Source organism: Mustela erminea, chromosome 6, assembly GCF_009829155.1.
Source record: "Mustela erminea isolate mMusErm1 chromosome 6, mMusErm1.Pri, whole genome shotgun sequence".
NCBI classification, from domain to species: domain Eukaryota; kingdom Metazoa; phylum Chordata; class Mammalia; order Carnivora; family Mustelidae; genus Mustela; species Mustela erminea.
Genome location: NC_045619.1, coordinates 101,927,840 through 101,952,237, shown reverse-complemented (window position 1 = coordinate 101,952,237; position 24,398 = coordinate 101,927,840). Strand labels below are relative to the sequence as shown.

The window sequence follows — 24,398 nt, the reverse complement described above, 5'->3', positions numbered from 1 at the left end:
ATAAATAATCAAACAAAATGTATAGGCTGAAATTAAAGAAAAGCAATAAGTAAGATTTTCAAATTTATTAGATTCAGAATACAACAACAAAAGTTGAAATTTAAACTTAAAAAGCATGAGAAAAATTAGATTTTGAAGCTGATTGCTTTAATAAACTAATATTTAAAATTCTTGTAACTATGAATAGCCTTTTATGTGTGTGTGCCCCAAATATAAAAAGATACAAACTTGCATTAACCTACTTCTTGTAACTGTCCCTAGCCAGCCTGTCTCATTTCTCTGGCGTAAAATGTAATGGGGTCTCCTCATTGTCCATGTGAAAGCTCCCATTGCTACCTCTGAGCTCTAGTAAAGGAGAGATTTGTCCCATATACTTTCCATATACCTCTCCTGAAGGATTTCTGTCCCCTTTCCCTTCCATTATGAGCTCTGTGACTCTCAACCCCAAGAAAGAAAGGACCTTGAGGATCAGCTCATATTCCAAGGAACATTTACTAACACCTTCTGCATCAAGCCCTGTGTGGGGTGTGTCCCCACGTTACCACACTTAGCTGTTCACATCTACCCTGTGAAGTGAGTGTCAGCACCTTCACGTTACAGTGGAAACAGACTCATAGTTTAAGTAACTGGCCCAGCTAGCAAGCGGTCAAGCAGAAAGATGGCCTTGGACATGACCTAGGCATTACAGATCTATCTTGTCTGGTCCTCTGCTTCTCAGGTTTTCACCATCTGGTTGATCCTCATACTCCCTCCCCAGAAGATTCCTCTGACCGCTTCCCCTGCCGCAAGACTCCAGGACTCTGCCAGTGCCTGTCACCCTCATCATTCCTCTATGGCCAGAATGCTCACCAAAGGAGGGAAGATTCGGGCCCAATTTGCAGGTAAGAGAGAAGGTTACCACAATCCTTGCTCTTCAAGAATAACTGCAGTAGGGCCCCTAAAAACCATGAAGGAGAGAAGGGTCAGGAGAAGCAACTGTGAGAGAGCCCCTGCCACTGACCCACCCTCTTCCTCTCCCAGTTGAGGAAGCCTTCAGAACCAAAGGGGGTATGGGAAAGATGAGTCAGATATGTTTCCCTTTGCGTCACAGAATCTAACTCTCCATCTGTGACTTCAGATAAGTTCCAAATAACCCCAAGCAGTGGCCCACAGGGTGTGATAGCAACACACCTACACCACGAGGTATCCCTTTCCAACTCTGTGGGAAAACAACTGCCTCTTTCAACAGTCAACACATTACCTGAAAAATGAACAATTCAAAAATGAAACTAAGAAAACTATTTCATTTACAATAGTACAAAAGAGAATAAAATATTTAGGAATAAATTTAATGAAGAAAGGGTAAGACTTATACATGGAAAACTACAAAATATTGAAAGATATTAAAGGAGACCTAAATAAATGGAAAGATATTCTATGTTCATGGATTGGAAGACTTACTATTATTAAGATGACAGTACTCTCCCAAATTCACATACAGGTGCAACCCAATCCCAATCAGAATTCCAACTGCCTCGTTTTTCAGAAACAGACAAACTAATTATAAAATTCCTATGGAAATGCAAGAGACATAGAAGAGCCAACCCATGTATCTATAGTCAATGGTTTTTAACAAAGATGCCAAGGCCATTCAATGTGGAAAGAATAGTCTTTTCAACAAATGGTGCTGGAATGAAGCTGGACCCCTATCTCAAATCATACACAAAAATTAACTCAAAATCGATTTAAAAAAATAATAAATGTAAGAGCTAAAATCATAAAAATATTAAAAATAGATAAAAATCTGTGTGACCTTGGAATAGACAACAAATTTCATATGACACCAAAATCAAAAGAAAAAAAAAATGGCAACAAAAGATATTGGACTCCATCAAAATTTAAAACTTTTATGTATCAAGGATACCGTCAAGAAAGTAAAAAAAAACAACCCATAGAATGGAGAAAATATTTGCCAATCATATATCCGATAAGGGTCTAGTATCCAGAATATATATCCAGAATATATAAAGAACTCTTACAACTTGGGGTGGCTCAATCAGTTGAGCAGTTGAGTGATTGGGTGACTGACTCCACTCAGGTGAAGATCTCAGGGTCACTGTATCAAGTCCCAGCCCAGCCTCAGTCTCCGTGCTCAGCAGGGAGTCTGCTGGAGATTATAGCTCCCTTTGCCCCTCCCAACTGGCATGTAGGCTGTCTCTTGAATAAATAAATCAATCTTTTTTCTTAATATTTTATTTATTTATTTGACAGAGAGAGATGCAGCAAGACTGAGAACACAAGCAAGGGGAGTGGGAGAGGGAGAAGCAGGCTCCCCACCAAGCAGGGAGTGCAATGCGGGGTTCCATCCCAGGACTCCAGGACCATGACCTGAGCCAATGGCAGACACTTAACAACTGAGCCACCCAGGCGCCCCTAAATAAATAAACCTTAAAAAAATAAAGAACTCTTACAACTCAACAAAAAAAGACAAATAATCCAATTTAAACATGGACAAAGAAATAAATGTTTCTCAAAGAAGACATAAAAATGGCCAGTAGGCACATGAGAAAATGTTCAGCACCATTAGTCTTAGAGAAATGCATCTCAAAACCATAATGAGATACCCCTAACTAAGATGGCTATAATTTTTTTATGGAATTTAACATGTGTTGATAACTATGCAGTTCTCTGGGATATTCATGTACCATTGATAGGAATGTAAAATAGTTCAGTTGCTATGGAAAACAGTTTGTCAGTTCCTCAAGAAGTTAAATATAGAGTTACCATATGACCCAGCAATTCCTCTCATAGGTGTATACCCAACATATGTTCACACAAAACTTGACATGAATGTTGATAGCAGCATTATTCATAATAGTCGAAAGAGGAAACAACCCAACCGTCCATCAACGGATAAATGGTGTATCCATCAGTGGATCATTCATCCATAAAAAGAAACAAAGTACTGATGACATAAGGTGCACGTGGATAAACCTTGAAGATATTATGCTACAATGAAAGAAGCCAGATACAAATGGCCACATATTATACGGCTCCATTTACCTGAAGTGTTCAGAATAGGCAGTAAGGGAGAGTGGAAGAGGGTAGAAAAGGGAGGGGGGCAGCAGCAGGCGCCGAGGGCAGATGCGGAAGGAAAGAGTGGGACTAAATGTAATGGGTGGGGTGTGAGGTTTCTTTTAGGAGAGGTGGGAATGTTCTCAAATTAGATAGTGGTGATATTTGCCCAACTTTGTGAAAATGCTGAAAACCACTGAATTGTACATTATAAAATGATTAACGTGTTCAGTTTATTTCAACTTTAAAAGAGTCAATGTGCAGGGACATCTGGGTGATTCAGTCTGTTCAGGTCATGATCCCAGCCTGAGATCAAGTCCCATATCAGGCTCCTTGCTCAGCAGGGAGTCTGCTTCTCTCTCTGCCTGCTGCTCCCTGTACTTATGGGCACTCACTCGCTCTCTCGCTCTCTCTCTCTGACAAATAAATAAATAAAATCTTTTTTAAAAAAAAGAAAAAAGTCAACATGCACCAAGGAGCCCTTCAGTGTGGGCTCAGGACCACTATAGTCCTTAGGGAGGCTTGTGGTGCTAAAGCAACAGAGTCTAAGGGTCAGCCATGTCCCAACTTCCATCTCCCAAATGAGCTCAGGAATACTCTCTCTGAGCAGGTCTGCAGTCTCCTAAGCAGGAATGACCTCCCTTGCCATTGGGAGGATTTTCTCAGCCCCTTATGGCAGAAGGCAAACATCTGAAGGGATCCACGGGATTGGCAGAGGCCCTGCAGGTTGGGTCACAGAGGATTTGGGAGAGAAGAGCCAGAATTGGACTTTAGAACACTGGTGGTGACACGAGGATAAAGACGTCACAAAAGAGGAGATCCAAGTCACGAAGGATGGCGGAAGATGCTCAGCCTCACTGGCAATCAAAGGAACACACACTGGAACAACAATGAGACAGCATTTTCCCCCAATTAGATTGCAAAAATGGTTTGCTAATATGAAATCTGGCAGGATGTGAGGAAGTATGTGTCCTCATTCCACTGCTGGTGGGCGTGTGAGTTGGTAGAGCTACTTTGGAGGGCAACTTGCCAGGATCTATTAAAGTGAACAGTATGCATACCCTATGACTCAGCGGTCCCAGTGTCCAGGATTTATTCTAAAGACACACTCCCACATGCACGGGGAGATATGAGATGTTTATGCGACACCATTTGTGATAATGAAATGTTGGGGGGCAGAAAACTGAAGTATTCATGAACAGGGGAAAGGCTAAAAAGCCTAGGTACATCCACTGTCTATTTAACAAAATGAGAAGTTCCAGAAATATAACATAAAATGATATCCAAGGTATGTTATTGGATTTAAAAAGCAGAGAGCAAATTCTAGAAGGATTTATATCATTTATGAAAAAATGAAACAGGGGCACCTGGGTGGCTCAGCCTCTCTGCCTAGAAATAAATAAATAATATTTTTTAAAAAATGAAACAAAACTCAAAACACAATTGTGCTGAGGTTCTTTGAGATTTCTGAGAGGCAGGCTGAGATGCCAGGCCAAGTAAGAACCCTTTCTTTAGCTGGACAAAGATGGACCTTAAAAAAGTAATGCAAGAAGAACATGGAATTGCCAGGCTTGGGGATGTTTGACTTCCAAGAGATATAGTTTTTTAAGATTTTGTTTATTTATTTATTTGAGAGAGTGATTATAAGTGGAGGGAGGGGCAGAGAGGCAGAGGGAGAAGCAGGCAATGCAGGCTCCATCTCAGGATCCTGGGATCATGACCTGAAGGGAAATGCCTAACCGACTGAGCCACCCGGGTGCCCCTAAGAGATAATTTTCTAAGGAACGGACAGAACAAATGCATATTTGCATTTTATTTCTTGTTCTGTGTTAGGAGAATTACTATAGGCCTGTGTAATATTTCTTTTAGAGAACAGAGGTAACCTACCATGCCCCCAGATGAGAAAGGAAAGGTTAAAATTAGGTGTCCTCATTGTTAGTGATCTCAGGTATAGAAGAAGGAGATAAGCCTTTGCCAGAGAGAAGTCGTCGTGATCTCATGCTGTACATGAGACTTTCACCCATCTCCCAGGCGGACAAGGAGTCTTCCCTCCTCTGACAAATTCAAGCAGAGGGTTCTCAGTAGAGGAGGGGTTGAGATCAGAGTAAGAAATAATTGATTATGGCTTAAGAATATTTTAAGTAGAAAATAAAAGGGACTTTTAAAAAAAAAAAGGAGAGAAAAGAGTTTTTGTTGGAAAGATCCACCTAATTCTTTGCTGATAGATGTCTGTAAGCAGAGGTTTTGCTCTTCCATTCTCTGCTGTATAAAAAGAACCTGATTATTACCATATAGACTAACAAAGGAAAAGGATCGTCCCTCATTTTTGGCCATGAACATTCCTAAACTAATAACACATACACACGTATAAATTTATTTGTGTGTTTTAAAAAAGTTATGGAAGGGGTGCCTGGGTGGCTCTGTTGGTTAAGCAGCAGCCTTCACCTCAGGTCATGATCTCAACAGGGAGCCTGCTTCTCCCTCCTGCTCTGTTGTTCCCATGGCTTGTGACCTCTCACTCACGTTCTCTTTTTCTCTCTCAAAGAAATAAAATCTGAAAGAAAGAAAGAGAGAGAGAGAGGGAGGAAGGGAGGAAGGGAGGAAGGGGGAGGGAGAGAGGAAGAGAGGGAGGAAGGAAGGAAGGAAAAGTTCTGGAAGAATAGTCACTAATCTGAAACAGGGATTACCTCTGAGGAGGCAGGGAGAAGATAAGGGCTGCGGGAGAAGACTGATCAAGAGGACTTTGAGTCTTATCTAGAATTGTTAAATTTTTTTTCCATTTTCACTTTCATTTTTTTAAGTAAAAAAGAATGAGATAAAGTTGGGGAAAACAATATTTAAAGATAATGTTATTTTTACATATTTACAACATAAAAGATCTTTTTTGCTCCCACTTAAATATTAATATACAACAAATTTTTAAACAACATAACAATATTTAGTAATAACATATTTCACAAAATCTTGCTTCAGCATACCCAAAACAGTTCTTAGAGGGAAATTTATAGCCCTAAATCAATACATTATAAAAGGAAAATTTAAATGAATGAACGAAGTGTCCAATTTAAGAAGCTAGAAAAGAGGGTACCTGGCTGGCTCAGTTGGGAGACCATACAACTCTTGATGTTGGGGTCATAAGTTTGAGCCCCACATTGGGTAGGCAGATTATTTAAATAAATAAAACTTTTTTTATATATATATTTTTAAACTTATTTTTATTTATTTGACAGAGAGAAATTACAAGTACACTGAGAGGCAGGCAGAGAGAGAGAGAGAAGGAAGCAGGCTCCCTGCTGAGCAGAGAGCCCGACGCGGGACTCGATCCCAGGACCCTGAGATCATGACCTGAGCCGAAGGCAGCGGCTTAACCCACTGAGCCACCCAGGCGCCCCTAAATAAAACTTTTTTAAAAAAGGAAGTTAGAAGGGCAGAATAAACCCAAAGAAAGTAAAAGGAAGGAAATAATTTAAAAATTACACCAGAGAATAAAATGAAACAGACGAAGAAATAATAGAAAAACATAATGAGATCAAAAAGTGGTTTTTTGAAGCAATTGATACTTACCTATATTTCTTGCAAATATATCAAGAAAAAATGAGGAAATTATAAATAAACAATATTAGGAATGAAAAGGGGAAAATAACTAGAGATCTAGTGGTGATTTAAACATTTACACCCATAAATCTGAAACAGGTTAAGTAATCTCCCAACAAAATAAAACCTACCAAACTGACTCTAGAAGAAACTGAAAACCTGAATTAAATCGCAGTAAAAAGCCTACACTTAAAATATGCACACACACACACACACACACACACACACACATTCCACAAGACTTCAAGGAACAGATTATCCCTATTTTCTGTCATCTGTATATAAGAAAAACTATTACGGCTCAAGAAAAGTGGCCAAAGGGAAGAAAAAAAAAAGAGGGTGGTGTCTAGAAACCTAAACCAAAGGAAAAGACAATTCTCAAGAAGGTGGAGGGAGAGTTGTCGGATCCCACACAGCTCAGCAAAACTTCCTGGCTGAACACTCCTCACCCCTGAGGGGACAGGTACCTGCATTATATCCAGTCCCTGCCCTCCATGGTGCTGCAGTAATGACCATTACTAATAACTTTGTGTGTGTCTTTAAGATGACTTGATCAATTTCTGATTCACTGATGTGTTGATTCCATGAGGGAAGAAACCACATGCTTATTTTTTTTTCATCTTTGTAAATAATGCATTACTTAGTTGGTACCTGGCACAGACTGGACGGGCAACAGATTCTTGTTGAATGAGGAGTGGAATTTAGGAGGTCAATGTGGCCTTGGACCCCCTGCAATTTTAACCTTACAATTATGGATAGAGCCATTAAGGAATAAGACTGAGGGTAGACTACCTGATTCTCAGTGAGTACCTAAAGTGCTAGACAATACTAGAAGCTGGTGTTGAGATCCTGAAAAGTTGTCAGAGTTTGGAAGAAATGCCCACAAATGCTCAGTCCCCTGGGAGATCCAGACAGAAATCCCAAAAATGCAAATTAAGGAACTGGGAAGTGAGTTCACCCCACTGTCCTGCCCACTTGGTCTCTTAAAGACTCACTGGGAAGGAGGGAGGTGGGAAAGGAAGACTCACTTAAAGCAGGGAGGGGTAGGGGTAAGGGAGGTGTCACCAAAGAAAGTAGGAGTGGAAGGGGTGCCTGGCTGGCTCAGTTGGTTAAGTGTCTGGTTCAGCTCAGGTCCTGATCCTGGGGTCCTGGGATGGAGCCCCCATTGGTTCCGTGCTCACTGGGGAGTCTGCTTCTCCCTCTTGCTCTGCCTGCCGCTCCCTGGCTTATGCGCTTGCTCTCTCTCTCTCTCTCTCTCTGTTGAATGAATACGTAAAATCTTAAAAAAAAAAAAGTAGGAGTGAAGGATGAAGGAATGGAGTGGAGGGACAAAGAAGCCTAGGAAAACTAAGGGGTTTGGTTGATACGGATCAGGAATAGTGATTTCTGACATCTATGTAATGTTAACAGAACTTCCTTTTAAGAAAAAATCTTGGAGAAAGCTTTGTCCACTGAGTATTTTGACTGGTTATAGATTTATAAAGGGCCAAGACATGAGCGCCTGGGTGGCTCAGTCGTTAAACATCTGCCTTCGCCTCAGGTGGTGATCCCAGGGTCCTGGGATGGAGCCCCACATCAGGCTCTTTGCTCCACAGGAAGCCTGTTTCTCCCTCTCCCACTCCCCCTGCTTGTGTTCCCTCTCTCGCTGTGTGTCTCTCTGTCAAATAAATAAATTAAGTCTTTAAAAATAAATAAATCAAATAAAAGGCCAAGACTGATTTGGGGATTAAGAGCTGAAGACAGATGAGCTATGTTGCCTGACAGAACACATCTGAAAGGCAGTCTGTACAGGGTGGGGGATGGTGTCAGCAAAATGGCTAGTGCCTTTACTGCCTTGTAAGGTAGCCAGACTACTGATAAATCTCTGCAGTGGGAAGGATCATTGAGAACGAGCACATCCAAAATGCAATTTCAATTTGTAACCCTATGATACATAAACCTTCAGCAAAATTTTTGCCACACCAAACAGCCTTTTGTTTACAGTTGGTTTGGAGGAAAATTCCAGAAAGTTCTGTGTCCCAAATTTGGAACCTGTGGCAGGGCAGAGGTAAGGGATAAGCCAGGAGCACAGAGGCAGAAATAGGACTTTAGCCAAGTGGGAACGAGGGGTGACCACATCAGCAGACCCACTGGAATTGGGGCCAGGTGACAGTTCTGCCTCTTCCTCACTCTGTCCAGGACCTACCCTGCCTTGAAGACAAGGAGTGTGTCACCTTAATAGCAAGGAGCAGGGTGGCCCCGGATGACCTGCTGGCTATGGTCATTGCTCCAGACAGAGAGGTTATTCAGGCCCTCAAAAGTAATGAAAATCATCAAAAGAGAAGGGCTTCTGTGGACCGATCTCTGGAGATGCAAGCAGAGGAGAGAGCTGTTGAGAAGATGTGTCTCTGTGCTGGCAGGTGTGGAGAGAAGCTGCACTCCAGAAGAGAATGTGGTAGTGGAAGATTCCCAGAGAGAGATCAGCAGGCTGCACTCACAGGGCCTGTAGTCAAGAGGAAGAAACTACCCAGGGAGCCAGTCCAGGACAGGCCAAGACTCACCAGAAATTGATGCAAACACAGAAGGCAGAAGATGAGGTCATTCCATTTGCCCAGAGGAAAGTGAGGTCCAGAAAGCTGACTCTCCTCCTCCTGCCCAGGGTACTCCAGGAGAGCCAGGAAGACGCTGCTCCTGTCCTTTCCCCCATGGAGAGGAAATGATGGGCCATAGCACAGACCTCTGAAGCTCCCTTGCATGGGTGAGCAGCTCACGGCCCGTCAAAGTTGTCAGTCCTCTCAGGGTCCTCCAGTTCCCCCTCCCACAACGTTCTCTCTAAAGGTCCCATCTCCTCATTGTTCCTGCATGGTGTTATCCATCCCCACACCCCGCCTCACCATGCCTGCCCAGGGTTCAAGATTCACAGAGGAGGTGTCCCTCGGTGGCTCAGACAGTTAAACATCCAATCCTAAGGGTTTGTTTGGTTTTTTTTAAGATTTTATTTAGTCATTTGACTGAGAGAGATCACAAGTAGGCAGGGAGGTAGGCAGAGAGGAGGTCGCAGGGTCCCTGCTAAGGAGAGCCTGATACTCAGCTCGATTATGACCCGAGCCGAAGGCAGAGGCTTAACCCACTGAGCCACCCAGGTGACCTCAATCCTAAGGTTTTGGCTCAGGTCATGATCTCATGGGTGGTGGGATAGAGCTCCTCATGGGGAGTCTGCTTGAAGATTCTCTCCCTCTGCCTCTCTCCCCCACAATCTCTCTCTCTCTCTCAAATAAATAAATAAACCTTAAAAAAAGAAAAAAAGATTCATAGTGAAAATAGTGACCATCATCTGGGGATGGGGCTGGACCATTCGTGATAGCACAGTCCTCAGATGCCAAGCTTATCGCTCTGAGGTGGGAATTCAGGCGTGCTGTCGGACAGTGAAAAGGATGGTTGTGTAGAAATAATTCTTCAGATCACACTCATATGTGGCTTCCCACGGTGAGGACCCTCTTAAAGAGAAGAGGGGGCTGGAGAAAGACAAGAGGATGGAAAATATGAAGAGAAAGGAAACCAGAGTGAGAGAGAAAACAGAGCTAACAGGTGAGGTCACAGGAGTGTGACATTTTATGAGCACTCTGGAAACAACAGCAAAGCCCTTGAATGAAGAGTGGCCTGGAGAAATAAGCCATGTGTTCCCAGGATTCAGAGAGAGAAAAGTCCAGCAAGTTCCAATGTCCCCACATCAGCTTTCCCAGGAGAACAGCGGAAACAGGGGAGAGATGACCCAGGGAATCTAATCCCAAGCGCCAAGTCTGGGGGATAGGATGAAGATGACAGTGAGGTGACAAGGGCAGGCTAGATGGACAGGAGTGACACGCATCCCACAGGCTGGCAGGAGGATGAAAAGAGGTCACACATGATCTCTTAGCAGAGTTCAACAGAGAAGAGAGCACAGGTTTAAGTCCCTTGTCGACAACTCTGAACAATTCTGTAGCAAAGTATTTTGGCCATAAAACCAGACCTCAGTGGATGCAAGGGTTAATTACAGTCCTCATTCACCCCACTTAGTTTAAATATTCAATTCTTTAAAAAAAAAAAAAAAGATTTTATTTACTTATTTGAGAGAGAGAAGAGAACATGAGCTGTGGGGAGGGGCACAAGCAGAGGGAGAAGGAGAAGCACACTCCCCGCTGAGCAGAGAACCCAATGCAGGGCTCAAGCCCAGGACCCTGAGATCAAGACCTGACCCGAAGGCAGATGCTTAACCGACTGAGCCACCCAGGTGCCCCAGTATTCAATTTTTTTGCTGCAGAAATGTGCTTGATTGAGTGCTACTCTGGCCTCATGAGGACGCCTGGTAGGGTTAGTTACTCCCTAAAATCTGAAAAATTCTGCATTCTAAAGCTTATCTGACCCCAACACTTTCAGCTAAAAGTCTGTGGACCTATACTCGATTCAGGTTTCCCCTCCCTCTCTAAACTGTTATTAGCTTGTAAGCTGTGAACAGGGGGCAACGTGGGCATCTTTGTGTCTGTGCGCGTGAACAGAAGAGGTGGTAACCGAGTGTCCAACATTCTGTAAAAGAGGCACAGGCGGGTTCCGATCTCAGTGGCCAGGAGATGTGGGCGTCTTGCGGGGGATGGAGGTCTCTGAAGAGCAGCAGGTCTTCTGCCAGCACTTGCCCTTTAATACTCTCCCTGGTACCCAGCACCCAGCACCCAGCACCCAGCACACGGAAAAGGGGGAGGGGGTGGAAGTCACGGCTCTGCGGAAAAAAACGAGCCACAACAGAGCTGCAGCTGCCATCAAAGGTCGGCTTGCCACCTGAAGCCAGCAGCTCGAAGAGGGCCTGCAGCTGCTGCCCAGGAGGTACTGAGAGTAGGGCCCCAGCACCCCACCGGAGGGGCCAGCTCCACGGAGGCCAGGCATCAGCAACTGGAACGTAGAAAGGGCTCCTGGGCAAGAGCCATGGCCCAGGCACCTCCCTGCTGGCTGTGGATTCTAGGGACCCTGGCGGGGCTCTCAGCGACCCCAGCCCCCAAGCCCTGTCCAGAGAAGCACTACCTGGTCCAAGGAGAGCTGTGCTGCCAGATGTGCAAGCCAGGTGAGAGAGGAGGGCTAGCTGGGAGTTTGGGGGTAAGGGCAGCGGAGAGTGCGTCTGAGCTCAAAAAGAGGAATCCTGTACCAGCCTTGAGGACGGCAGAGAAGTGGCCTTCCTTGGGCCTTGACCCTGGACCTCTGCTTGCAGGGACTTTCCTCATGAAGGACTGTGACAAGCATGGTGAGTCTGCTCAGTGTGACCCGTGCATCCAGGGGGCCTCCTTCTCACCAGACCACCATTCCCGGCGCCACTGTGAGAGCTGTCGGCATTGTAACTCTGGTGAGATGGGCAAGCCTCTGGGGCCAAGGTGGCAGAGGTGGGTGTGGGGAAGCAAGGAAGGGGGGGGCAGAGCTTGTCACTTTGAGGCTACTGCAAGGGGAGCCAATGTGGGAACGTGGGGGGCCCCAAGCAGGACACGTACTGGTATGGGGAGAACTCTGGTGTTACAAGGAAGGGGTAAGCAGAATGTGGGGGGACGGCCGAGAATGGGTGTACCACTCAGATCACCACAAGAAAAAGGAGTAAGTGAGGAAAAGGAAGCAGAAGTGGCCCTAGGTTCCTAGATTTCAGATGAGTGACCCCCCCATGGGTGAACTGGCTTGGTCTAGAAGCATGCATTTGTTTGGAACTTGGAGAACATCTTTCTTAGGATTTAACAATACCAGCCAGTGGGGAACATTCTTATTCTTATTCTTATTCTCATTCTCCTTCTCCTTCTCCTTCTTCTCCTTCTTCTTCTTTTTCTTCTTGGCATAAAAGTCAATTTAGGAAAAGGAATATGTATGCAGCCCATGTTTTTCTTGTTTGTTTTGTAATTTTATCTTTTTTAAATGAAGAAGTGTAATGTCTGCAGCTGTGTTATGAATTCTTATTATTCCTCCAGCTTAGCTAGAATTTCAGAAACTGTATGCCAGCCGGGATAGAGGCACAGACTTTAAAGTGGCCCCTTTGAACAAACATTCCCTCTCAGGACCTTCTGAGGGCTCTGGAACTGAACCACTACCCTGCTTGTCTATAAAATATGCTTGGGCTCAGTAGGCCTCTTAGACTGTCATATTCAAAAATGAACTAAATAAAAGGTTTTGCCATTGCAAATCAGTCAAAAAACAATAGCTTACATACATAAGTATTCCTCAGTCCACTTAACTTAGAAATCTGTTACTTGATTTTTCTCTTCTTGGCAGCAACCCCAGCAGGGTTAGAATATTGTAGTCAGAGTCTCCCCACTTACTGTAGGCCCTGCCAGGAGGCCTTTTCCCAACACTGAGCCAGCCTCCCCCTCCCGATGCTGGGCTCCAGACCAGGCAAGCCATGATACTTCTCTGTAAGACTCAGCCCGTGGGCCTCCATAGCACCCACATAGCTACTGGCAGCAGGACACCAGGGGGAAGGTGGCCAGTGGAGGCTGAATAAGCGTGGCCCCTCTGGACCTCAGTGTTCCCCTGGGTAAAATGGAGAAGCACCAGACATCAGCCTGGAATTGGGGGCACAGGTTATACGTGGTGAAGAGAACTCCCAAGTCTCTGGATACTCATCTCTGAAAACGATGGCACTCCCATGCAGAACCAAGCCCAGGCCTCTCTTTAACCCTTCTTCCCCTCAGGCAGATACCCTCCTGACCACCACCTCTGGCGTCTGAGGTGATCTTCCTCGCCTTTGCCTACCTCTTCTCCTCTCCCCAGTCCCTGTCACCTCCCCCATCACTGTTCTCCTCCTGTGGACCCTTGTCCAGGCTGGCTCACGATTCCTGGTAAGCCACAAAGAAACGAAATTCTGGTAGCAGCTACTAGTCAGAATTCTGAAAGAAGTGGAATAAGGATGGGAAGAAGGAATCTGTCTCCCTCTCCCTTTCCTGGCAAAAGGCAGCTGCTAAAGGAATTGTTAGAGCACTGGTCGTTGTCTTTGGCATCCTCCAAGCCTTCCTTTCTGCACCCCGCTTGCCCCGTCAGGGCTCTTCTCCCTGGGTCCCCACGAGTGCACTGTCCCAGGGCCCCACCACGCTGGGCTCAAGCCTGCCCACATCCGGGTGCTGGTGCCTTCCCCAGAATCACTCTCCTATTTTTAACCCTAACCACCTGTGAGCACAAACCCACCCAGTGCCCCTCACATCCTCCTCCGCTAGTACAATTTTTTGGCAATCAGTCTGCACCTGACCTCTACACTTGAATAAAATGTACACTGTAAAGCCAAGGTATGTTACTAATCAAGTAACTTTCCAGTAAAGTTTAAAAACCTATGAGGGACCATAGCAGCACTATTGCTGATTGCTTAAAAACTGGAAAATACCCAAATGCCCGTTAACAGAATAGACACATGAATCACGGTATATTCATACAATGAAATGCTATACCGCATGAGAACGAGTGGTCCGCAGTTACAATATGGATGAATTTCACAAGGGATTGAGGAAGAGGGTCAGACACAAGTGAGTACACATGCATGACTAGACAAATACAGTACAAAAACAAGCAAAGTGACTTGCAGCGTTAGGAAGTCAGGCTGGTGGCTATCTGTGCGTGGGAGGAGGTAGTGACTAGGAAGGGACACTGCTGCTCTTGTTCGTGGCTCCCATCTGAAGCCATTCTCAAGTTTTACGCTTGTGACCTGTGTATGTCTTTGTCTGTGTCTTGTTCTTCAATGAGAAGTTATCAAAGTGCCAGGGAATAGGGGAGAAAATCCTGCAAGCTGTTTCTACTTTTTACAGTTGGAATTTTCTGAACCATGAGTAAAGGGAAAAAAACCAAGTGTTTCCCTTTAATGACACTAGTAATAAAGGCAGAGGCCCTGGGTGACAGGGAGGGAGGGGCAGCCTTTGCATGAATGGGGCAGTAGTCCCTGCAGCTGGGCCTGGGATGGGAGCTCAGGACAAAACTTAGCAAGCACACCTGGCAGGTCTCCGAGGCCTGAGCTTCTTGTGTTCCTTTTCTGTCCCCAGGTCTTCTCATTCGAAACTGTACCCTCACCGCAAATGCACAGTGTGCCTGCCCCAAGGGCTGGCAGTGCAGGGACAAGGAGTGTACAGAGTGTGACCCTCCTTCAAACCCTTTGCTGACACAGCCTCGACCGTCTTGGGCCCCGGACCCACACCCACACCCACACCCACACCCCACCCACTTACCTTACGCCAAAAGTAAGTTCCGGCCAATGCTTTGTCCAGCCAAAGGGATAAGGGATGCACCCCAAACATCACCCTCCCCACATCAGCTGCCTGGCCAGCTGGTCAGCCTTCCCATCTCCCTGGGCCTCTTAGGGCAGCCGTAAGGCCTTGGGCCTCCCAGGCTTGTGCCCTGGGAGGTTCCCTGCTGCTGCTCACCCTGCCTCTTTCTGCAGGGATGCAGGAGCCCAGGACAGTTCTGCAGGTGCAGACGCTGGCTGACTTCAGGAGGCTGCCTGCCACAGCCCTCTCAACCCATTGGCCAGAATGGGGAGTCTTCTCCCCATTCTCTACCCCCCAGGGAGACTGCATACTGGAAAGGGAAGCCAGCCAGAAAGCTCCTAGGAATAGGGGGAAGAAGGGGAAGAAGCAGAGTCTAGGGATTAGGAAAGAATTTAGTCAAATGGTAGCAGTGGGGGAGGGGTGAGAGAGAGATGGGAGGAGGGGAGACAGGTGGTCTGGGCTGAGGGGAGTCAAGGCTGAGGCCATCTTCAAAAACCCTTGCGTGGTCCTTGCCTATCACAGCCCAAAGGCCCCTGTGCAGCTCAGATTGCATCCGCGTCTCTGTCATTCTCTCTGGGATGTTTCTTGCTTTCACCGTGATGGGACCCCTGTTCTTCCATCAACAAAGAAAATGCAGACTAAGTAAGAGACAAAATACTGGTCTCCAGTCCTGTCCCTGCACCCTACCCTACCACCCCAGCCCCCCATGGACACCATGCCTCGAACCTCACCAAAGGCTTGTTCAATGCATATTTACCAATCCTGGCTCCCCCCTCCTCTTCCTTTTCTCTCAGCTAGCAATCCCCTGACAGCCCTCCCCGAGCCTGAACCTCCTTGGCTTATCTCCACTCCATTCACCACGTCCCACCCCCAATACCCCCCAAGGTTCATCCCATTCTCCTCCCGCAGACAAAGAAGAAAGCCCAGTGGTGCCGGCTGAGGCTTGCCTATACAGCTGCCCCAGGGAGGAAGAGGGCGGCGCCATCCCCATTCAGGAAGATTACCGAAAACCAGAACCTGCTTCCTACTCCTGAGCTTGCGCACGGAGAAGGCTGGGTGGGCGGGTCATCACTACAATAAATTATCCGCCTCCATCCCACCCCAGCGGCCATCCACGGGGGCACAGAGACCTGGCACACACACACTCCCACACCCCGACCCCCACCTCCGCCCCCAAGCCGGGGTTTCAGTACCATCCTGTCATCAGGACTCCTTCCTGTGCGCAGACTTGAGAAAGTGCCTTTTGGAGACTGGCACCGACAAGGACGCATGGGGGTGAGATGGAGGGTGGGACGTGGGCCCCACCCCCACCCCAGTGTGTCCTGGCCCAGCCACCTTCACCCTTGCACTGCACTGGAAGGGTGGGGCCTTAGGTGGAGAACACACTTTCCCCTAGAACCACCACGTGCTCTATCACCGACCTAAAAATTTGGCACAATAAAGTGACAGCCAACCACACACCGAAGCTCTCTCCGCGGGCTCAATCTCTCAGTCTCTCTCTCTCTCTCTCTCTCAAATTCCAATCTCACGGTGCAGGCCACACCCAGCCTCCTCTCCCAGATCAGGGATCTGAGGGAGGAGCTCTCTCCAGGGCCGACTAGCGTTGGGGCCACGCCCAAGTCGGGGAGTGGGGATCGCGAGTGGGTGTGGCACCCACAGAAAACGAAGAAAGTTCCCTCAGTAGCCCCTCAGTCTCGCCCCCCCCCACCCCGCCTTTTTCAGCTCCACTTTCTTGGTTGGGGAGCCAAAAGCATGCATGCAGTCAAGTCAGATCTTGAGATAACCTGAGGATTTGGCGGGGTGCCATGGCTGGGGAGAAAAAGGAGAACAAGGAACAGGACTCTGACAGGAGCACTTGGTGGCTTCACTCTCGAGCAAAGGCAGCCGCGGTGAGAGTCGAAGTGAAAGCGAAAGAGAAGTAGGCCAAGGACTGAAGAGAAAGCAACAGGCTGGCAAGGGTGGTTTGGAGAGGCCCCTCTTCTCCACCCGGGCGGTGCCTGCGGGAAGCCGTGAAGAGGGGCCGTGGGGGGTTGCGGGGCTGGGGTACGAGGGGGGCGGGAGCGCTGCCCCCATGGGCACGGAGGAGAAATGGTGCCTGCTGCTGTGCTTGGTTCTGTCCAGGGTGGCAGCAGACCCAGGTGAGTGGGGAGCGCTGGCTGGGGGTGGGAGGGATGGGGGAGGGCACCAGGGAGCCACCACCGCGGTGTGATTCCGGAAGAGGAAAGGGTTGGGGGGAAGGGCCCGGGATGGCCTCCTAAGCCCAACAGGAAAAGGCCAGCAAAGTAAGATACCAAAGGTATTGGGGAGAGGGTAGAAGACTGTGGGAAAAGCCAAATGAAGAGAAGAGGGGCCTCTTGGGTGGATGTGGTGGGGGGCCTACCGGAGAGGGCAATGTCTGGGAGCAGAACCTGAAGGGGAAGGGTTCCCCAGCTAGGAAATCCGAGCAGGAGGTGATCCCCGGAGGTTTGGGGAGGGGAAGGCCACCGGTAATGGCAGAAAGCACAGCAGACCCAGTGGGCCGGCTGGGAAATCGAGAAGATGGTTGCCACTCAAGTGTCCTGTCTCCTCTTCCGGTGGCAGCTTTGCTCACTTATTTGCTTTAGCTGAGAATTCCCTTGACTGAAGAGAGTATTTGGTGCCAGTTGTAGTAATAAACTCTTCCAAGTAAGGCAAATCCAGGATTTTAAATAATTCCTACCAAGTATGTACCTAGAGTTAGCAGGTGCTTCCCAGAAAGGTTGGTGTGGGGTGACAAAAGAGGGACACAGAGACAGCTAGGACCCTGCAAGACTTTTACTCCTTCCTTGATGACTCCACAGCTGGGGTAGGTAACCTGGGCACAGAAGCAACTCTCTGGGAAGAGGGTGCTCACCCTGTCTTTAACCTGCAGCAGAAAGGCAGTCGCGGGCAGTGGATGTGGTCCTAGACTGCTTCCTGGTGGAGGAAGGTAGGCAGCTTGGAGGTTTTGCCAGCAGTAGGAACATGGTGAAGGCCTTGCTCGTGCTGAGGCAGGTACCAATGCTGGATGACAGCTCCCTAGAAGGCCTTACCGACTTCCAAGGGGGCACGCTGGCTGAAGACAAACCACCTGTTACCTTCGAGGCCTCAGGTAAGAGCCCTGCACACTGTGTCCTGATCTTTCTGGGCTCCCTCTGCTGAGATAGCCTGGTGCCTGAGTACACCCACTGCGCTGGCTTCCCATGGGCCAGGTGTCCTCCAATCAACCAGACCTCTATGCTGCCCTTCTCCCCGCAGTGAACTTGGTACAGATTCCCCAGGCCGAGGCCTTGCTCCATGCTGACTGCAATGGGAAGGAGGTGACTTGTGAGATCTCCCACTATTTTCTCCAGGCCACTGAGAACGCAGCTTGGTTCATCACCAACGTGCAGGTATCTGGAGGAGGACCTAGTGTCTCCATGGTGATGAAGACTCCCAGGGATGTGGAGAATGGGGCTGTGTTGCACCCCACACTGAACCTGCCCTTGAGTTCCCAGGGGATGATACAAACTGCAGGTGAGAAATTTAAAAGTAGCAATAAGAAAGTTTTTGGGTGTTTTTGTTTTTTTTTTTTCAGGTTGTCAGTTATTGCGGAATAGAAGGAGAAGGAACAAGCCTACCTTCATCTACTTGAGTCATCTTAAGGTGTCCCCTAGCCTCAGTCCTTTCTCCTAAAGACCCAAATAATTGGATTGGGATCATTTTCACCTCCCTAATCTGAGGAAGTGACATGTGATGCTCCATTCGCATATGCTGTCCCTAGCAGTCTTTTTTTTTTTTTAAGATTTTATTTTTTATTTGACAGAGGGAGAGTTCACAAGTAGGCAGAGAAGCAGGCAGAGAGAGAGAGGGAAGCAGGCTCCCTGCTGAGCAGAGAGCCCAATGTGGGGCTCTATCCCCGGATCCCAAGATCATGACCTGAACTGAAGGAAGAGGTTTAACCCACTGAGCCACCCAGGCACCCCTGTCCCTAGCAGTCTTATTAAGCCAAATACCAGTTGTATCCCAGCAAAAGCCAGCCTGGTCTGGTGCTTCAAGATGATTAAAGCAATGACAGGGATGCAAATTCATTCATTATCTCTTATCAGTAAAACCTGGTCCTTGCCCTCTCCCACCCACATCCCAGCAGGTACAGGAAATTGAGAACATCACAATAGATTTCTCTACAGTTCATCAAACCCAGTATTTGGCCTTGAAAAATACCCAAACAAGTCTAGAGATTAGGGGGCTACCCTCTATCCTTAGAAAGCCCCAGAACACTTAAAGTTTTCTGTGGTGCAACCTAAATTTATCCTGCCACGTCAGAAAAGAGAGGTTCTCATGTCAGTGTCAACCATAGTCCTGGCACAGCTAGATATCACCCCTTTTATCTTGGGATATTTCAAACCTACAAAAAAGGTGAAAGAATAATGGGGAGTAAATTGGGTAGTGAATACCCAATTATTAATATTTTGCCACATTCTCTCTCTTTATAAATGAGAGAATAGATAACCGCCAAACTAAGTAAGTTGCCCATATATCAACACTTCACCCCAGAAGTTTCCATGCAGAGCATGTATTCCTTTAGAACACAAACTTTATAACCAAAAACAAGGATATTCTCCTTCATAATCACAAAACCATCACCCCAACAGCAAACCAAGATGGGGAGCAGTCTACAGTGGTGCAGGCAATCTGGGGGTACAGTATGCAAAGAGTTCAGCATATTCTCACCATTATGCCATCACCATATTGGCAATCTTGAACACTATCAGTGATAAAATACTCCCCCTTTGCCAGGGCAGTCTGTTCCCATCACCCCCACCACTGCTTGGTACGCCACTGAGCATCAGACCTAAGAAACTGTAAAACTGATATAGTAGTCCTTTCAGTACAGAGTCCAAATTCAAACTTCTCCAGCTGCCCCAATAATGTTCTGCATAGCTTTCTGGTTTGATTTTGGGTTTATTTGTTTTGTTTTGTTTTTTAAGGCCAGGATTCAAACAATGATCGTGCATTGTGTTTAGTTGTCCTGTACCTTTAGCTTCCTTTCTTTTTTTTTTTTTAATATTTTATTTATTTATCAGATAGAGAGTGAGAGTGAGCGAGCACAAACAAGGGAGCAGCAGGCAGAGGGAGAAGCAGGCTCCTTGCCAAGCAGGGAGCCTGATGCAGGACTCCCAGGATCTTGGGATCATGACCTGAGCGGAAGGCAGATGCTTAACCAACTGAGCCCCCTAGGCGTCCCTCTTCTTTTTTTTTAAGATTTTATTTATTCACCTGACAGAGAGTGAACACAAGCAGGGGAAGTGGGAGAGGGAGGAAGAAGGATCGCTGATCAGCAGAGAGCCCAACATGGGGCCTGATCCCAGGACCCTGAGATCATGACCAGAGCCAAAGGCAGACGCTCAACCAACCAAGCCACCCAGGGGCCCTAAGCTCTTAGCTTCCTTAAGTCTAGAACATTCTTCTCCCAGCACTGATATTTGTAGAGTCCAGGCCCACTGTCTCAAAGAGCATCCCACCATTTGGATGTGTCTGATTGTTCCTCATTAGATTCAGATTTAGCACACTTGGCACAAATACTACCACTGTGTGCTTTTTAAATCTCTTGCTCCTGGGGCATCTGGGTGGCTCAGTGGGTTAAAGCCCCTGCCTTCGGCTCAGGTCATGATCTCAGGGTCCTGGGATGGAGCCCGGTGTTGGGCTCTCTGCTCAGTGGGAAGCCTGCTTCCTCCTCTCTCTGCCTGTTTCTCTGCCTACTTGTGATCTCTGTCTGTCAAATTAATAAAGAAAATCTTTTAATAAATAAATAAATAAATCTCTTACTCCTATGTTGTTTTCACAGCATCCTTGCCTTAAGCAGATGGCCTTGGCAACCCTCAGTGACTTGCCCAAGGTCACAAAGCTAGTAAGTGGAAAGAGCAGGGTTCCAAAGCTTTTTCTGCTATTCCAGTGGCCTGACCTGAAGGTCAATGGTAACCCCTAATTTTGGCTATGGACTGTCTGGTGAGAAGTCCATAGCTTTTGTTAGATTGTCTGGGGGTAAGTGACTCCAAAATAGTTAGGTTTACCATGTGTGCCAGGCTGCCTTTCCAGAGCACCATTTCTCTGTGGTTCCAACTAGTGGGAAATGAGCTCAACTGACCTCATTGTCCAGAGGAGGGGGCAGGGGCAGTCGTGTGCCCACAGCTAGAAATCAAGTGGGCTGAAGGAGGAAGCAGCCCACAATCACCCTTCTTTTTCTCACTGCAGTGGAGCTCCAAGTGACAACACAGACCCCATCCCTGAATGTCCTGCTGGGGTCCTCAGCCTCCCTGCCCTGTGGCTTCTCCATGGCACCGGGCTTGGACCTGACCCATGTGGAGTGGCGGCTGCACCATAAGGGCAACGGCGAGCTGGTGTACAGCTGGACCAGGGGGCTGCGGCAGGCCAAGCGCAAGGGCGCTGCGCTGCAGCCTGAGCAGCTACTTGTGGCTGGGGACGCCTCCCTTGCCCTGCCTAGCCTCACCCTGAAGGACGAGGGGACCTACATTTGTCAGATCACCACCTCTCTGTACCAAGCTCAACAAATCATCCAGGTCCATGTCCAAGGTGAGGCCATACTTGGGTCTCCGAGGGAGCGTGGAAGGGATACGCTATGGGAGCGTTTTCCAGGACAGAATCCAACACAAGGGCAAGTCCCCAAGAGGCAGATGGTCACATTGCCATGACCTAACTGCCATCACCATCACCTCTAGGCACAGACCATTCCCTGTCAGACTCCAGGAGAATTCCACCAGGCAGTTTCCCAGCCCGGATCCCACCGCCCTATCCTGGCTGGCTGTCTCCCAAGTACCCCAGTCCTTGGGACCACATCCTGAGAAGGAGCAGCAGCAAACTAAGGAGGGGCCGTGGGCGCTGTCTGACTGGCAGGAGTACTTCATCACTGATGTCCTTGAAAACCAGCAGCCTATAGTGATGGGAAGAAGTCAACCTTTACTTGGTTTTACTACTATTTTTCAACTGCCTATGAAAGACGTGCTCCCTTCTGGCCTGCACCCAGGGTGGACTCCTTACACCCACCTTGGGCCCTCCACTGGGGGTTAATTCCGTCAGCTCCCACAACCTACTTTCACTCCCAGCAGGAAGAGAAAGGAAGCTTTGGGAGATTAAACCATCAGGTTGGGGCCCTCTGGCATCTTCTTCCTCATTCTTTCTTCCAGCTTCCCCCAAAGTACAACTCAGCTTGGAGAACAAAACTCTGCCAGCCACCCTCATCTGCAGCATCACTGGCTATTATCCTTTGGACATGACTGTGACGTGGAGCCGAGAGGAGCCAGGTGGAGCCCCGGTCCCAGTCTCTGGCGCCTCCTTCTCCAGCCTCCGGCAAAGCGCAGCGGGCACCTACAGCATTTCCTCCTTCCTGACCGTAGAACCTGGCCCTGCAGGCATCACTTACACCTGCCAGGTCACCCACAGCTCCCTGGAGCAGCCCCTGGGGGCCAGCACCCAGATCCTCCCACCAGGTACTAGGACTGCCCTCCTTTCTCCTACCTCCATACTTGGGCTCATGGCTCTCCTGCCCCCAGCTCAGTCTCTGGCCTTGTTCTGCTTCCCACAGCACTTTGTTCAACCTCTGCCTCTTGGTTCCCAAAGTGGCAGCCCCCCATCCTAGCTGCCCCCACATCCCAAGACTCCACCAAACCCCAGGTTCCAGGGCCTCAGGCAGTATACTGAGAGCTGGAGACCAAGGGTTCCTGCCCTCAAGGAGCTTAGTCAGTTTGGAGGGACTGACACCACTGACGCCAGCCGAGGGAGCTAGCTCAGTGGGGGAGAAAACAGCCAAGATGGAAAGAACAGCATATGTGAAGGTCAGATTATAAACAGTCCCAGGAGAACTTGGGGAACTGCACAGCTAGACCCAAGGGTATGTGGGGAAAGGGAGAAGTGGCCCTGGAGCTTGAAAGTAATTACATCTATTGAGCATTTACATGAATCAAGCTCTGTACTAAGTAGTTAGCTATATGATCACATGTATTATCATGACTCCCATTTTACTGATGAGCAAACTAGCTCTTACAGATGTCAGGGAATTTGCCCAAGACCACCTACCTAGTAAAAAAGAAAATATGAAAAATGGGCATTGACTGCCCTCCAGCCTTAAACCCTCTACGCTATTGGAGGGCAGATCACAATGGGCTTTCAGGCTGCAATTTCATCCTAAAGTCACAGAATGTCATTGAGAGGTTTTCAACAAGAAATGCAAACACCCAGGAACCATTTGGTGGCTCACCAGACTGCAAGCTTCCCCATAACTGGGGTTTTGTCTCAGCTTACTTCGTTTCCCCAGCTAGTCGCAAAATTTCAGTTTACCTGTCAACAACTTACCTAACCTAAATCTCTCTAAATGTCCCAAGGTGGAAAGGGGTAGGAAAACACATGGACATCCCATAGCCTTCAACAAATGCAAATACTACAGTGTGCCCAGTTCCTAGGTGAAAGCAGAACGCTTGCCAAGAGCTCCTTAACCAGGGATGGGGGTGCACGTGCAGACATGCTCTCTCTCTCCTCTCCCTTTCTTTCCCTGTTTTGTCCCTCTTGCTGGGGCAGGTGCAGCCTCAAAAATTATTCCAACCTACTGATTCCTGCCTGTGCTGTTCTCAACCTACAGAGCAGAAAACAGCCTTTGGAGTCCTTATGGCCAGCAGCCTCTTCCTTCTGGCACTGCTGTTCCTGGGGCTTCAGAGACGGCAAGGTAAGCCCTGCCCTGCCCTTCCTTACCTGTAGATCAGCCGGCTCCAGCCACCTCCCCACCCAGCCCAGGGATGAAGCCCAAGTGTCCTGAGTTCCAGCTAGTCCCCATACCACAGACCCTGGCTTTTGGGGTTACCTCAATTGAAAACATCCTCCTTCCTTCTTGTTTTCTCCTAGCTACCTCACCAAGATCTGCCAAGACTCTGAGGCCCTCTGGGTAACCACCCTCCTGCCTCAGAGCAAAAGAGAACAGTAGTCACATTGTCCCAGAAGGACTCCAGCCAAGTCTCAGAGCTCAAAAAGACCCCAAAAAAGGCATGAAGAAGGCACAGATCCAGGGGACCCTGGCTCTGTGTGGGTCTCTGCCTTCCTTCCTTGTGTCCCTGGGCTGAACACCAAGGGAGAAAACGTGAAGAGGTGAGAGGGTGGTAGAAAGCAGAATGTCTCGGTAGGAGGTTACAAAATGAGCCTATGGTAGGAAAGAAAAAGGGAAAACACTAAGAAAGGAGTAAGTGGGCAAGTCATGACTCAGGAGACCTGCATGGGGCTCCATGCTCAGTGGGGGTCTGCTTGAAGATTCTCTCCCTCTGCCCCTCCCCCCAACTCATGCTCTCATTCCCTCTCTAAAATAAATAAATCTTTTTAAAAAAAAAGGAGTGGAGGGGCAGTGGGACAAAGGGGTGTGGCAGTTGGGCCACAACACACAAGCATTTGAACTCTGTCCAAATAAAAGTCTCTTGTGGGGCGCCTGGGTAGCTCAGTGGGTTAAGCCGCTGCCTTAGGCTCAGGTCATGAGGATCAAGTCCCGCATCA

The 24,398-nt window shown here is 47.9% G+C and overlaps 3 protein-coding genes across 6 annotated transcripts in view; 2 read left to right on the top strand and 1 right to left on the bottom strand.

Moving 5' to 3' along the window:
• Nucleotides 1–24,398, bottom strand: part of VAMP1 (vesicle associated membrane protein 1) — a 77,518-nt gene that overhangs the window by 44,814 nt on the left and 8,306 nt on the right. The gene's annotated exons all lie outside the window — the stretch shown is intronic.
• On the top strand, nucleotides 11,501–16,333 carry CD27 (CD27 molecule). 2 transcript variants are annotated; one of them, XM_032349026.1, is made up of 6 exons: nucleotides 11,501–11,719; nucleotides 11,864–11,995; nucleotides 14,652–14,846; nucleotides 15,047–15,133; nucleotides 15,393–15,515; nucleotides 15,783–16,333. In XM_032349026.1, exons 1-6 carry the CDS (start codon nucleotides 11,584–11,586, stop codon nucleotides 15,905–15,907), a joined length of 798 nt encoding a protein of 265 aa, XP_032204917.1. In that variant the 5' UTR covers nucleotides 11,501–11,583; the 3' UTR covers nucleotides 15,908–16,333. The 2 variants fall into 2 exon arrangements, with proteins under 2 accessions (XP_032204917.1, XP_032204916.1); XM_032349025.1 differs by lacking the exon at nucleotides 15,047–15,133 and having other exon boundaries at nucleotides 11,864–11,896; nucleotides 15,396–15,515.
• Nucleotides 16,523–24,105, top strand: TAPBPL (TAP binding protein like). Of its 2 annotated transcripts, none has more exons than XM_032349023.1 (7): nucleotides 16,523–17,011; nucleotides 17,767–17,982; nucleotides 18,129–18,386; nucleotides 21,105–21,443; nucleotides 22,055–22,357; nucleotides 23,503–23,586; nucleotides 23,763–24,105. In XM_032349023.1, exons 1-7 carry the CDS (start codon nucleotides 16,945–16,947, stop codon nucleotides 23,804–23,806), a joined length of 1,311 nt encoding a protein of 436 aa, XP_032204914.1. In that variant the 5' UTR covers nucleotides 16,523–16,944; the 3' UTR covers nucleotides 23,807–24,105. The 2 variants fall into 2 exon arrangements, with proteins under 2 accessions (XP_032204914.1, XP_032204913.1); XM_032349022.1 differs by having other exon boundaries at nucleotides 16,525–17,011; nucleotides 17,764–17,982.

What these genes read in the sequence shown, in the direction of transcription:
- CD27 (XM_032349026.1), top strand. Translation starts at nt 11,584, where the DNA reads ATGGCCCAGGCACCTCCCTGCTGGCTGTGGATTCTAGGGACCCTGGCG. An exon ending in CTGTCGGCATTGTAACTCTG is followed by an intron (nt 11,996 to 14,651) that starts GTGAGATGGGCA and finishes TTCTGTCCCCAG; the next exon opens with GTCTTCTCATTCGAAACTGT. An exon ending in AGCCCTCTCAACCCATTGGC is followed by an intron (nt 15,134 to 15,392) that starts CAGAATGGGGAG and finishes CCTTGCCTATCA; the next exon opens with CAGCCCAAAGGCCCCTGTGC.
- TAPBPL (XM_032349022.1), top strand. Translation starts at nt 16,945, where the DNA reads ATGGGCACGGAGGAGAAATGGTGCCTGCTGCTGTGCTTGGTTCTGTCC. An exon ending in TGTTACCTTCGAGGCCTCAG is followed by an intron (nt 17,983 to 18,128) that starts GTAAGAGCCCTG and finishes TTCTCCCCGCAG; the next exon opens with TGAACTTGGTACAGATTCCC. An exon ending in CATCCAGGTCCATGTCCAAG is followed by an intron (nt 21,444 to 22,054) that starts GTGAGGCCATAC and finishes TCTTTCTTCCAG; the next exon opens with CTTCCCCCAAAGTACAACTC.